This window comes from Pholis gunnellus (genome assembly GCF_910591455.1).
Source record: "Pholis gunnellus genome assembly, chromosome: 22".
Classification (NCBI taxonomy): Eukaryota; Metazoa; Chordata; class Actinopteri; order Perciformes; family Pholidae; genus Pholis; species Pholis gunnellus.
In genome coordinates, this window is record NC_136549.1 from 11,472,702 (window position 1) to 11,487,907 (window position 15,206).

The 15,206-nt window shown below is 44.1% G+C and overlaps 1 protein-coding gene across 2 annotated transcripts in view; it reads right to left on the reverse strand.

Annotated features, from left to right (window-relative positions):
• The window catches only part of chchd3a (coiled-coil-helix-coiled-coil-helix domain containing 3a), a 55,718-nt gene that overhangs the window by 34,960 nt on the left and 5,552 nt on the right, over window positions 1–15,206 (reverse strand). For both annotated transcript variants that reach the window (XM_079183971.1, XM_079183970.1), the window contains exons 4-5: window positions 13,624–13,717; window positions 5,404–5,584 (exon numbers count right to left, since the gene is read on the reverse strand). In XM_079183971.1, the coding sequence (XP_079040097.1) occupies window positions 5,404–5,584; window positions 13,624–13,717 (275 nt within the window). The remainder of the gene's footprint in view (window positions 1–5,403; window positions 5,585–13,623; window positions 13,718–15,206) is intronic.

Genomic DNA, 15,206 nt, shown 5'->3' on the forward strand with positions numbered 1-15,206 from the left:
GTGTGTGTGTGTGTGTGTGTGTGTGTGTGTGTGTGTGTGTGAGAGAGAGAGATAAAGATAGCAACAGAGGGAGCAACAAAAGCATGATGAATTACAAGACTGATGGGTAGAACACTGCTCTAGACATCAGCACTGTTTTTATTAGGCCTCATCTCCATATCAGCAACCATTTCCTTCACATTGAACTAACTTCAGTATCAATGTTGATTAATAGTTTCTTTCCATTGATATTTATTGTAAAGAAGGTCCATTCAACTACCAACAGGCTGTACCTTCAATATTGATCTGCTGAGGGACCCCCCCCCCCCATCAAGTCAAACTCTTCATCAATGCCAGGTCCACCTGTTGCTTCTACAGGAAGTGGACCAGAAAATCAAAAGAAAGGCTTTTATTTCACCGATTGATCCAAAAAGAACCTTTTCAAGAGCAGCTGTACACAGGCCTATAGTCATGCTTGTGATTTATGAATTATGGCGTTTACATTTCGTGATAGAAGAGTTAACGTTTTCTATATCTCAAAGGCATATATATCTGGTTCGTTGTGTTTCTCGGTTATCCAGGAACTTGGACACATCTGGTCATCCTCTTCTGTTGCATATTTCTACACCGTATGCCGTGTGAGCTTGAGGTCTCAACAAAAGGAAAAAGTAAACGTAAGATCTGAGTGTTTTTCGACCAGTTGCCAACAGTAGACGGAACCACTGCCGCCAGGTAGACCCCCGCCTAGGCCACTGTTTTGGAGCTCGGGAAAAGATTGATGACTCTGGGTTTGATTGAAAAGTCTGCCTCGGGTTAGAGCCGGTTGTCTCGGTGAAACGCTGTGGCCGGTGATTGATTGGCCACTGGGCGAGTTTGGCTCCGCAGAGCACAGAGTCGTTGAAAATCAAACGAGGGGACGGCAGAAGTCTGTGATTTCATTAAAAGGCAGATGTGTGGACTGACAGATGGCTGTGGACTGTGAATGAGTGCATGACTCGCGCGCTAGTATATCTCACTGTCAAAACGCATCATTTGTCAGCGCATAAAGACCATTATCTTTATATTGAGCTCATTCATCCCCTGCTCTTTTCCGCTTCGACTCCAGCCAGTATCCACTGCAGAGGAATCACAGATTCCTAATTGAAGTTGCTGGTAAATTAAGCACTAATTGACCTGATCTCTAATTAAGGGTTTATTTCTGTGTCATGAGTGTGGTAAGTAACTCCTTCGATGGGGCCATCTTGACCACACAAAGCCAACAATCAAGAGTTCTTCCACAGCAAGCTGCTCATTATATCACAATCATGGAGAAATGATTCTCAACGACCACATGAGGAGAAGATACGGTGCGTCTTTAGTGGGTTCCCAAGTGTGTTGGTGACAAAACAAATCAGTGTTAGGTGTTGAGACTTTTTCCTCTTTCCTTTTCCTGTGAATTTGAGATCGACTCTTTGCTATTTGCAGCCACTGTGATCTCGGAAGTGAAGCTCGGACAAGCAGGCATAATCAGAATAAAGACTGAAATTAAAAAATGACAAATACAACTTCACAAAAACTGTGGACCGTCAAAGGCTCATTTAAATGTCATTCAAACAGTAATTCAGTCCGCTTGCTTTGTATCCTACCGACAGCCAATGAAAGAACGCAAAGAGGCGAAAACAACACGCAACTACACCGCTGTGCTTAAATACCAGAAAGCTATTGTTGCGCGCCGCTGTTCCCCTTTCTTTTACTGCGGTGGCAGAACATGTGTGAGCGCTGACACTGAACATGTTCAGACAACAGAACCCCGGGAACCCAACAACAGTGAGAACACACAGCCCCGGCCTACACCGCTGTGACGTTTCAATTACTGGTGGACTTGGTGGCTGCTGCCAGTCAGCCTGACAGGGAGAGGAGTGACTAGTGGGGGGGGGGGAAGCCTGAAGGACAAGCACTCCCAGCAGGGTGGTGGGAACCATCAGGGGCCCCGGCTATGATGGACTAGACACCCCTGCGTATGATATTAAAAAACACTACATCGCATTAAATGGCAAGTTTTAGATGCCTTAAATAGTTTGGTACAGGAGAAGACCACTCTCCTGTGGTCCAATAATGGCTATATCTAAAACACTGTTCTTTATAGCTTCCTAAAATATGCTGAAATTAAAAGGTTTACGATATATTTCATCTTATTTTAGCACTTAAAAAGGCAAGAGTCAGAAGCGGTACACAATAACAATCAGAATGTAAAAATCAATGATATCTAAACGCCACCCTAACCCCGGTCTAACCCCACATCTCGGGGCAATTCTCCCGATTGGGTTGTCGCTGTAATTGGTGCAGCTATGGTTGCGCAGGTTATGGTCATTATAGGCGAGCGTGGGGAGGCATAACCGCTCACAGCACCGCTCTCATTGTGTGTGAAGTAGAGGGGGGACGGGGGGACGGGGGGACTGTATGGGGTCCTCTGCTGCTCACCGTGACCTGTATCTTAATGAGGAGGACAAATCAATACTACGCCGGACAAAGAACACACCAGCAGCTGCAGTAGACAAATGTTATTTCTGTGGCAATGAACATGAGAGCAGAGGCTCAGGTCAATTCACAGACACAACAACAACACTACATTCTGACTTAATATTTAACCTTCCTGCAGAACTCGATTTTTCTTTCTTACAGGAAAGCAATGTCTTTTTCCTTATTTCCTACAGATGACCTTATAGTTTGAGACAGCAGCCTGCTTCAATACACCGTCGTTGCGGCTCATATTTCAAAAATCACTCCTCCAGAGCTTCCCCGTGGCCTTGACAAAGTCCAGTTGGGGACATTTTCTTGCGTGACATCCGCGTGTCTCTCTCCCTGTTTTCTGTTTCTCTTTTCTGTCTTTATTAAAACCAACAGAAAACAAACAGTCCTCCAGAGTAAGACGGACAGATTGATGGATGACGGTGGCAATGTTTACTCATGTAGTAGACGCCCTCTGAACTTTTTCACTTCCCCACAACTGAAAAATAAATAATTTCTTTTGACACCAAAGCTGCTAGTGGGCAGAGATAAATCCAGCAGTTTCCAAAACACTCTCACTTGTTTCAGTACTAGAGAATAATGTGCCACAAGAAGATTTTATGAGTTCATATTTGATTGAAAGTATATTTTTCACTATCATCATACGGGTGAAGCACACTGTTTTTTGTGCAGTGAGATTCAGCCAACGAGCTTAATATTTTATGGAGAAAAAAAAAAGAGACCGTCAGAATAAAAAGAGTTAATCTTAATCTCATATCGTGATTATTGCTCAAGGACACCAACGGTGTAGCCTATAAGATAATACATGAGGTGTTAACAGGTTTACTGGGAGAAGGACTGAACAAATCACCTCTGAAAGCTCTATCAGCCACCAGATTATGTGCTTAGTACAGCAAACCACAACCTCCCCCTGCAGCTCTATTCTCAATCAACTTATTGACTTTGCCCAGCAATCGGAACCACTTTCACCTTCCAATCACCGATGCTGATGTGCTTGTAAATATAAATGGGATTTGCTGGGTAACTTGTGCATATTTTGAGTACAATCTTACATCATTCTGCTCTTGTTTCTTTCCTTTTGGAGTAAAAAGTAATAAAGTCTCACACTGAGACACAAAAAGACAGACAGGAGACAGGGACACACACACACACACACACACAAAAGACCTTAAAACATGTGTTATGTTTCATCAAAGATGAGTTCACCGTGGGTAGCGGACAAACAGACTAAAATGACAATGGAGGGGGGGGGGGGGGGGGCGTCTTGGGCGAGAGGCTGCCTTTTAAAAAGGGAAAAGTCCATTTCCAGTTGAAAGGAACTGTGGCTGTGTGGAAGCGTCTGCCTTGACAATTACATGAGTGGTGCGAACGGCACTGTGCCTCCACTGATAACCTGTCGGCTTCTATTAAAACTGCAGCAAACTCCAGACGTAGGCTCAAACTGAGGAAATTATCGCACGGGCACGCTCGCACAATTGTGACAGTAAAAAAAAAAAAACTCCTGCTGCAACGCGTGTGTGTGTGTGAAATATAAGTTACAGACAGAGAATGAAGCAAGGACTGTATATGACTGTGTCGGTATGCTCAGTCACATACTGAATGCATCGCCACTGCAGTGCGGCTGTCTGTAGTCTCAAAGGCGGGTAATGGCCCGGAGGTTAGCCCAGGGCCCACAAGCAAAAGCTTCGCGGCGCACCGGAGGAAAAGTTCTCTTAAGTACAAGGAGTCGGTACTTCGGGAGTGTGCAGGCAATGACACGCACAAGGACTCTCCTCCTGTGACAGTTCAGTAGGACCCGCTCCCCCCCACAGTGCTGCTCACATCTTGCAGATACAAAGCAGGTGCAACACGCCCCCCCTTGCGCCCCCCCCCCCCTCCTCCCACCATTTGTCCTTTCTATTTCCTGATGAAAAACAACAAATTAAATTACAGAAAACCGACAACTGCAACGGCTTTCTTCTCAGATGCTGAAGGGAATAACACTTGACATCATGTGTCTCCCTCGCCGGCTTTTTTTTTTTTTCCCTCCCTTTCGTTTGGATCGCCGTTCCAAATGAGGGATCCCACACTTGTCCTGCGGCATGGAATCACGTCAACGCTCCGCTCCTTCTCCCTCCATCCCTCCATCCCTCTCTCTCTCTCTACAAAATGATTCATTTTTCTATTACGGCGATGAGCGTGTGAAATGAGCTATATAATCAATAGCATAGGTTTGTAAACAGCAGCCGCACTCGAGGGAAAATGTGTTTTCTTTTTGAAAACAATACACTGCTGCCTGTGTATGTGTGTGTGTGTTAAGGAACGCTCATCTGACAATGTTTACGAGGGCAATTTACAGGAAATAAAGACACATGCCGCCCAAAATGAAGGTAGCTTTCAGAATACTGAAGGGTGAACGTGCAGAGATATGGAGGAGGACAAACATATCAAACCACAAGATGTGGATACAGCACAGAGGGGTTCTTTTAGAATCGACTTAAACTGCACCTTGAGTTTGCATTATGTAGATTAAGCTTTGACAATAATGTGTGTGAAGGGAGAGTGTGTGTCGACACACAGTCAAGACAGTTATACGTACTACTGCTCAAAGCGATGCTCAAACACTCACAGCCCTGACATTTGTCACTGTAGCAGGCGTGACCTGTCGATTACAGCAAATAGGATCACCCCCGTGTGTCTGCGTGATAGAGCAGCAACGTGCGAGCGTAAAATGGAGACATGTCTTCATGTAAAAATCGCTCACATCGGCGAGTCCGCGCTCGCAAAGTCGGGCAGTTAAAATGCTCAATGTCTGTTTGATAGTGTGGCGCGCGAAAACGTATAAAACAGTTTTACAAGATGAAATAAAATGGCAAAGTTCACAATAGCGCGCCGTACATCAACGCACGTGTTAGTTTTAAAAGAAAACAGACTTACATAGAGTTGAGCGCGGAGCTTCTCGTCCTCGGTGGCGATCCGCTCTCTTATCACAGCCTGCTGGATGCTCTCCTGGCCCGCGGCCCGCTCCACAGACAGGATCCTGGACACTTCACCCTGCACCGTGGACTGGGCATCGTCCTGAGCCTGGGCTGCTGCTCGCGCCTTCTCCGCCTCAACCCTGTGGAGCATCAACATTTCACATGATTAAAACACGTTTTTACCCATTTTCTAAACGTTATACGTTCATGAAAACCACTGCACAACCTCATGTAACCTGCACTCAGGGTATAATAAGAAGAATGCACCTCACTGTACACTACAATATATATATGTGCTACACACTATTCTTTCTCCTACAGCTATCTCTATAATGCATGACTTGCTACTCAAATTTTTAGTGTACAGTATATTATGCTGTCCACAGTATGTTGTGCATCGTCTGCTGCATTGCAGGCCGAGGTCCCCGTGTCTTTACGTACTGTATGGTAAACCATTAGCTCTTTCTGGCAAGTTGTGCAATTTTGAAACTAAAAGCTTTTGAAAAACCACAGGTCTATAGTGCTCAAAATGTTAAGATCATCTTGTTAAACACAGGTAGTGAATGGCTTCGGGGACATAAGATAGTAAGCATTATTTATCTAAGTGTCTTGGTGTTTACGGCAACACCCACGTTCATGTGCCTGCATGCTGCGATGTTGCAGTGTCTCACAAATGCAAGTGCAGTGCTAATGAAGCATAGATGTAGGCCACAAATTGTATATTGATTTTCAACCCTAATGTCATCCATACACATGTCCGTGGTATTCCACTGCTTGAAAAGAGGGGGAAACACTGCGAAGTCCAAAACAAAAAAGAAATGGACAAATTGACATTTAAGAGGAATCTGAATATCATTAATAGACAGCGTAAGCACCGTTTCCCCCCAGCCCAGTGGAGCCCTGACGTAGACGCAGGCAGCTCGCTCTCTGCAGATACAGGACCACCATTTGAACCCTGTCACTGGGCTCTCATAGTTGCCTAGCAACGCACTCCCTACCCGGCGTCGGCGACAGCGTGCTTGATTGGAGAAGAGAAGGAACGTCTCCCCGAACCGCTGAAAGTCTTCCTCTGCTAGGAATCAAACAGCGGTGGCATGAGGAAGAATAAACACACGAGCAGACAGAGCGAGCGCCTGACTGAATTATGACAGACTGAGTAAAGATGGCGAGGATCTTTAATAAACTTCTGCTGAAGGAAAACCCTGAGACGGCGTTGAACGACAGCCTTGATGAGAAGTTAGCTGCCTGACAGTGACTGGTTTAGTGATCTATTCCCCAGATAGCTGAAACGTTTCAATATTAAATTCCTTTAGATTCAAATAAACCGTCTGTTATCCATCAGTTGTTAAAGGTCTAATTCATCAGTTTATGTATGATGCATACAGTGGAAACTACAATAGTTATTTAATGGTGAATTATTGAATTACATTTGTTTCCATTATTTATTTATCATATTTTATTATTTATTTTATTTATTTATTTTATTTTTTTAATTTATTTATTTACTTTATTTTATTTAATTTATTTTATAAAATTGCTTTAAAAAAAAAAAAAGGTAGGAAACTTTTTGTTGCATTAATGATCACTCATTATTAAATGCATGACTCATCAGGTTTGTGCATCGCTCACCCTGGTTGTCAAGCGCGTGGCATGTGGCTTCTTCTCCTTTTCTTGATATTATATTATTACTCCCACTGATCCCTCAGTGTGAAAGGTTTTCATCTTTTATTCTTTTTTTTTTTAAATCTCATTCATCCCTCCACTCACCTGTGAATACACTCAACATTTAGACGGGGAGCAATCGTGATGGACAGCCCGCTCTCACTGATCACCATCCCGATGCCTTTGGCTTCGAGCAGATGACGGGTATGTCTAATAAAAATATGTCTGATGTCTTAAAGCTGCCATTTGCCCTGCAACACCACTAAATGTCAGGGAGCAAAGGGGGGGGGGGGGGGGGGGGAGACGGAGGTGAAAAAGACAGGAAAAAGGGAGCGAGGATGGAGCGAGGATGGAGCGAGAGTGAGCGGTGGCGACGTGACATGTTTGGGCCTGAGGAAGTGAAGCAAAGAGGGAGTGAGGCTGAGAGTGGGAGAGAGAGAGAGATGGAGGGAGACGGAGAGAGACCAGCCATGTCCAGTCTCACAGTCCAGTGGGCTGCACACGTCAGCACACTCCATCCATCATCGGGCTCCGACTCCTCGCACACACACACACACACACACACACACACACACACACACACACACACACACACACACACACACACACACACACACACACACACACACACACACACACACACACACACACACACACACACAGGGCCTAATGGCCTTTTACATTCACCATTTCCCCACAATCAACACCTGCCTGCCTGCCTGCCCTGCTAATGCACCTAAGCTACCTTTACTCAAGAAGCTTCAGCTGCTACTATAACAGAGAAGAGACAGCGTAGGTGCTATTTTTGTTTAGAAACGGACTTTGTCGGTACTCGTGCGGATGAGCATTAGCAATCAGTTGACCTTTTGTGTCACGGTATTTAGACCTTTATGGCAGATGTACAGTATATTTATAGTAACAATTATTACTACAGTACGAGAAAAACTAATACATTCTGCCAAAGCAAATTCATGTAGGCCGTGCCTGATGAGGCTTTGCCACAAAAACTTTTGTCTGCACTCATTCAATTATTCAAGTGCTGAATGTGTGCAGATGTTTTCAGGACAACCGGCATTCTCCTACGCACCTGTCAGCAACACTGACACTCCGGAGTGCAAAAAGCTCCTTTTGTTTACCCGTTCGGTTGTTGCAACGGAACAACAGACATGACAGACAGTGAGGCAAAGCTGAACCATACTAATTAAGAAAGGAGGGAAAAAAAATACCAAGATGTCGTGATTTTGATGCGGATTCAAAGAAATGGTTGAAAAATAATCAATTGTTAGCTTTATTTCACCTGAAATTGAACTGAAACAGGTCAATGGTATGGCGACCAAAAGCTACAACCTGGACAAGTGAAAGAAAGGGGGAGAAAATAGACAGCCTTGCAAAAAAAAAAGTCCCCTCGACTGACTTCCTCACAAGTGCTAACCCAAGCAAAGACTGCTATCACTAGCCGGATGCTATCTGTCTGCTTCACCTCTATTGCTTTCCACTCATTATTGCCCTGTCCCTGGGATATTGGACGCATTTTTCATTCGACTGTAGAAGATTGGCACTGGGCCGGAAAAGGGGGGGGGGGGCTTTGAGGTAGAGGATGGAGAATGGAGTCAGACAGAGAGAGAGGGGGGAAGACAGCACCTAAAAACATTTTCAGAGGATGAGTGGATGATGTTTGGCCCCAGTACTGGATATAAAGTGTGGATAATCGTGGCCCAGTAACCTGTGTTGTTTGACGGCTCAGTGGGTCGAGCCTTGGAAACAGACGCATTGGAAAGACAGTGAGGTACCGTTCATTCGAAAAAAGGAGTGGGGTGCCTGAGAGTGACTCTGTATTTTCAGGAGATGACCCTGAACAGAAAATACTCTAAGCTATTTTAGGACACTATTCTTTAAAGCTGAGAGAGATTAGATCTGTGGCAGTTTATAGATGAAAAATTCATAGGTTGAGTAGCTGCGATACTGCTACTTTGGGTTAAGTGACTATAGTCAGGGCATCAACAAAGGGAAAATGCAGGCATGGTGAAAAATGACGAGAGCTCAACACTACAAGAGCCGGTTCAAATCGATTAAGCCATCATCCCCTGTTACTCCACAGAGAATCATTTCAAATACCATTACCCTCGCACAAATAAACACACGTCTTCTACCTTTCGTTTCCGTCTCTCCCCTCAGCTCTTCACCCTGTTAATGTCGCCTACAGGTGTGTCTCGGTAACGTACCGTCTACCCGTCTGCCTGGCGGGATGGATTCTGACAGACCTGTGCGGACTCGACCCAAGCGCCTTGAAACAAAAGGCATTTAAAGGCTCAATGCAATATTGATGTTAGGAATAATGTCGCTGAATGCTGCCCATGAATATTTTATGGAGCCAAGCACTCTCCATGACACACACACACACAAACACACATGCACCACATCTGAGTGTGGACTGCTATGAAATGCAGAGGCCGTGTTATAATTAAGTGTGTGTGGGGAACAACGGACAGAACAGGGAGAAGATGGATTGAGAGAAGCCCCCACTCTGCAGAAGGAACATAAAAAGCTGTTTTGCAATCCTTTAATTTGCCCACAACCGCGATGTTCTTAGTGCTACGAGCAAGCACACTGTCAAAAAGTGGATATCGTTGTCACTCTCACCTGTGCTGTCGTCTATTCAAATATCATACCTCGTGCGTAAAGCTCAAACTACCAGCTGACAAACATTTCATTCACTTAAAGAGGCAGAACACAAAGACTGGTGTGGAATGAGCCCAGAGGCCTGATGGGTATTATTATACTGTGTAGCTAACAGGGTGTGTTATGGAGCTTAAACACTGGAATTATATGAGAAATGACTCCAAGTTTGTATTGAACTCCCTCCAACTGATACCATCTGTTCTGCATAAGACCAGCTCGAGTAATAGACGAGCCACAGACGGTAGATTTGCTCGGAGATCGAGTCAATAACCATTACTGTTCTACTGAACAGGTCAGCAGCAGGCTACAGTACTGAACATGCTGATCATATCTTTTTTTTTTCAAAAGCAGCGGATTTTTCTAAATGTACAGTTCACCGACACTTCAAAGCGGCCGTATACGCTGGGGACGGCAGCTCCGTTACGCGTGTGTGTGTGTATATGACCGTGGCTTATGAGAGGCAGGAAGCAGAAATTGGAAGAAATTGCTTTTTGGGGAATTAAATCTATTCATGCAGGTAGTGAAACATTAAAACGATCATATCGCACATATTTTACATTATAGATATCACAAGTAGGAAAAAGCAGCACAGGAAAATGTACAAGGCGTGAAATGTTTACAGCTGAAGCTGGAGGATGCACGCGTGCGTCTACTCAGGTGTTTCGCAGGGTTGTTAAGGTGGTACTAGATGGCCAGTAGCTGGATGCTCGGGTTCAGCAGCTGGTTATTAGCGGACTGCTCTGGTATTCTACGTGATATCTAGGGTGTTGTGAAGAAGTGCATGCTTTAAGTCAGTCTGCAAAGCCCTGAAGCTCCGCCCCCGTGGCTGCACAGAGCCTGTTAGCTTGTTTATTCAAAGTGTGTGCGTGTCTAAATTGCACTAGATGTACCACTGCTCTCTCTTTTTGGGTCCCCATCAATATGCATCGCATGAAGTGAATGGGATGGACGGTTCTTGACATACAGACAGAAACAGATTCTGTGCTTTATAGTTGGATTACTAAAATAGTAAGTGCAAGTGCAGTGAGAGAACGCTAGCAATGCTGCTGATACATACATATTTTGAAGGAAGAATCATAACTCCCCAGACACAATCCTGGCTAACTCGGGTTGGATTCAGGGGAAATACATTTTAGATTTTTTAATAACAAACTCTGTATAAATGAGTTGGAGGTTTGTGTGCGACAGTGCTTGTATTTCTGTGTGAACAAAAGGTAAAAGAAAAGAAATAAACAAACAATATGTAAACTGGACTATCTGCCTGCGTCTGACCTGGGGGCAATAAGGAATTTAACAGGCCGGCTGGGTAACGGGAAGACAGACGCTCTGCGAGAAGGTCAGCTTTCCCACTCAAAAGTCTGACACACAATTATATTGCCAACACAAGCTGCTTGACAACATGTTGAAATAATGGGCAGAAGTTTCACAACAACTAACCTTTAAGTGTTAAAGTTGGACACTCAAACAAATGCATTTTATGCACGGGGGGGGAGAGAGAGACTGATGGAGAGGGGAGGGAGGAAGAAGACATGAAAAAGAGAGAAGGAGGTAGAACGAGCAATAGAGAAGGGTGATTGAGAAACAGACAAAATATGGAGATTGGCTGGAGAAACACAGAAGATAGAAAGGAAGGTGCTGAGCGAGGAATAAGAAGACAAGATAGGGAGGGACAGGTAGAGGAACTCTGGAGAGAATCGCCCAGAGAGGAAGAACCGGATCGAGTGGTGACACGGGATGAGTTAGGTCGAGGGAGGAGGGACAGGGATGGTCCAAGAGTTATCTCCCCCCTCGTCCCTTCCTTCTCTCTTCTTCCTCTGAGTCGTTCTGCTCTGATGCCTCACAGAGAAGTGGCAGAGGCAAATCTGCTCCCTGCAGCCGCTCCTTGATACAAATGAGTTTAGGCTGCACCCAAATGAACTCGTCGCAGAGCTCTTTCTTCACTCCGACCAGAGCGCAAACATGCAAAGCCAGATCTCTTGGAGTTCATTTGTGGCCCCGAAGCCAAACAGAAGAAATACTGCCATACTCTCAACACCACTGTTGCTCAAAGGGCCCTCGTTAGAATGGAGGATTTATAAAGTATAGCGTGGAAATAACATTTAACACACAAGCAGATTGAAGCGTTCGGGAGCTCTTCAGCACTAATTTGGCAGTTAGCTGACTCTTATTCTATTGTGAAATAACATGCATGAATTGTTTATGTTTTTTGGGGTTGAACATGACCTTGAGGCGTTGGCCTCATGTTTCTTGCGTGTGTGTGTTTTTGCACGATGACCTGGGGGTTCACACGTTCCTCCATTTCCTTGTGTTCAAGCTGTGCAGCAGTTACACTGCAGGGTTCTACAACTAGTGTGGCACTGTGCAGTCGTGTTAGCTGAGCTTTGATTTTCATTTCAATTTTACAGCCATTCAGTTTCCTTGCCGAGTCTTCCAACACAGCGAAGGCCGCAATCACGTCGCCTTGTTTGCCTTCAATAACCCCGCAACTCTGTAATTACTGCCTGCACTGTGGGAAGGTGAAATACCATCGCAATTTAATTATTGTTCGACTCTGTGTTCCTCTCATCTATTTCAATTAAAAGAGAGCACCAGTCACCTTTAACTGAAATGACTACAAATGAATAGAAAAGTTCAACTGCTGAGGCCAAAAAAAAGGAAAAGTTTTATGTTCAGTGTCTCTGTGTCATGCTTTGATTTATTTTCTAATACCACTGATTGTCACTTAAATCCCAGAATGCATCTTGATGGCTGTCCCATGTATTACTGCCTGCATATACTATTATCTTGGAAAATGGACACAAACATACACACAAAAAACAGACATAGAACAAAAATAATGTGACAAAATAAGAAATAACAAACGGCACACGAGGCCACATTAACAACTGATATAAATATGCTTCTACACACAAAAGTGCTGGCAAACAAACTATTGTTTATTTACCATTTCATATTCCGTTAAGTCTTCTTCAGAGGAAACGCGGCTTGAACCACCGTGAATTCAGTTAATCGCGGGGAGGGTGTAATTTTGCGGCACTTATTGCTCTGAAACGACATAAATAAGTGAGCTGCAGGAAGCAGCTACGTACAAAAAATAAAAATCAATTGACAAATGATTTCTCAAAACCACTTGTTAATTTCTCTCTTCTTGAATGAGCCTCAAAATGGAGGCTAATCGCTAGGCTAACACTACCTCCTCCTGGATATGGAAAGGTTGTGTTCCCGCCCCCCCCATACAGTACAAGAGTGTGTTTAGTGGCTAATCACAGTTGTTCATTCACCAGAGTCTGCTGGAGATCATCCAAGACTATTAAAGTGGGGGCGCAACGCCATTATCGGACATTATGGCACGTGCACCTGCTTCTTTAGGGTCAGAGAGAAGAAGGGGAGAGGAGAAAGGTACCTCTGACATGAACGGTGTGTTTCTCTATCAGGCAGGGCTAATGGATCACCCACTCAACACCCAGGAAATTACCTCAGGATAGCGCCCTCCTTTCTCAGGCATGATTAATTGATCCGGAGAAGGAGAGGAGAAGCAGAGATGGAGGGAGGAAAAAAAGAAAAAAAAAAGTGCTGATGTGCTTCGGAAGAGAGGCAGATTGGAAACACAGCGGGGATCGGAAAAAGGCTGGTGCTGACCTTTCTGCATATTAATGAAAGGGGGGGGGGGGAAACGGGCACATCAGGAAATGTCTTCGGTTTCTAATGAAATCGTGGACCAGGAATTGACACAAGGTGCGGTACCCTGATTCAATCTGTCATGATCCGAAGACGGAAGGTAAGGGAGAAGAGGAGCAAAGAGTGTGTGAGAGAGAGTGTGTGTGTGTGTGTGTCTCACCAGGCCTGCAGCTCTTGCTCTGCCTTTGCCCTATCCTGCTCCAAGCTTTTAAACAGCTCGTCAGTGATCTTCTTCCTCAGGGCCTCTTCATCAACTGGGGACAAAAAGACAAGAGAGAGAGAGAGAGAGAGAGAGAGAGAGAGAGAGAGAGAGAGTTAGTGAAAAAGAAAAAGGTTTTAAGTAAACAGCTGTTGTTTGCTAACAGGCATATTGGGTCATACTTTCTAAAAAAGTAAAGAGAGTAAAGAGAAATTAGGGATTTTTCCAACAGGTGTTGGAAAATCTGCATGAAATCAGAAAATCTGTTGCTCAAAATGAAGACTTTATATATGATTAGGATTGAGAAGTGTATGTTTTGCTGGAGCAGATTGGTCTGGGATGTTGCTAGAGCTGCAACGACTAGAATAATTACCGAAGACTACTTTGATAAAGCTAGGGTTGGTAATGTTGAGAGACTAGCGACATTTGGCACCGATTTCTGATGTTTCAACACACCAAATAATGATGTGCAATAATAGTAAGTTGCAGCCCTAGTTGAGCAGGTTCTCTCTGTTAGCTGTGAATGAAGAGAGGTGGGACCGAAATCCTTTCCCTCAGGTTGCAAAAACAGTAAGGCCCTTAGATATTAAGGTGTAAAATACAGAAACTTGCCTATATTGCACAAACACACACACACACACACACACACACACACACTTAAATCCCAGCACCGCGCCACTCTATCTACATATATTCATGTCAGGGACGTCATACATGCATGATCCCATGTCTCCGCCAGTCTATCTTGGCAGGTAATTAAGCATGAAAGTAAAGACGCCGGACCAAAACGTGCTCTGAAGACAGAAGTGCCATGCGGTGTGCTGCGACACTGCAGTGATGAGGGGGGTGTCTGAGTGTGTCAAGATTACTCTGCCACTGCATTAGTTAGATAGGATAATCCCTATTGTCAGAGTCCATTATTACCTGGTAACATGTGGTAACAGCAGGCCAGTGGACACACACACACACACACACACAATCAAATTCCAACTGAATCAGATCAACACTAAGACCTAAAAATGTGCAACGCCATTTCTTTCTCATCATCTTGGTGTTGCAGCTATATATGTTAATGTGAAGTTATTGGTTTTTTCCATTAGCTATAATTATGATTTGTAAAGCCTAAATCTAGTTAAGTTTCATCGTTTTGACAAAAGAAAGCGTAATAATCTACAAGCCCCAAATACAGATCCACATCTTAATCTAATTAAATGTCCTTAATATTACACGGCCCAAAGCCTGTTCACCAGTTGACCTGGAAATCTTTTTAAAAAGGCTTTTCAGAAAGACGACACTCGACAAACCTCTCCTCGGGAGAGAAGAAGAAAAACAATTAGCTCGACAGTTCTTGGCTTCAAATTGATATTTTCTCAGCAGCGGTAGCAAAATAAAGGAATTTGGTTTTAAAAGGAATATAATTTTCTTGCGATTGTCTAAAAAGTGCCTTTGATGTATTCTAATCTTTGTTAAGACTAAAATGATGGTCCACTAATAATGTAACAAATTAAATACAAAATAAGCGATACTGGTGATCTGACTGACGT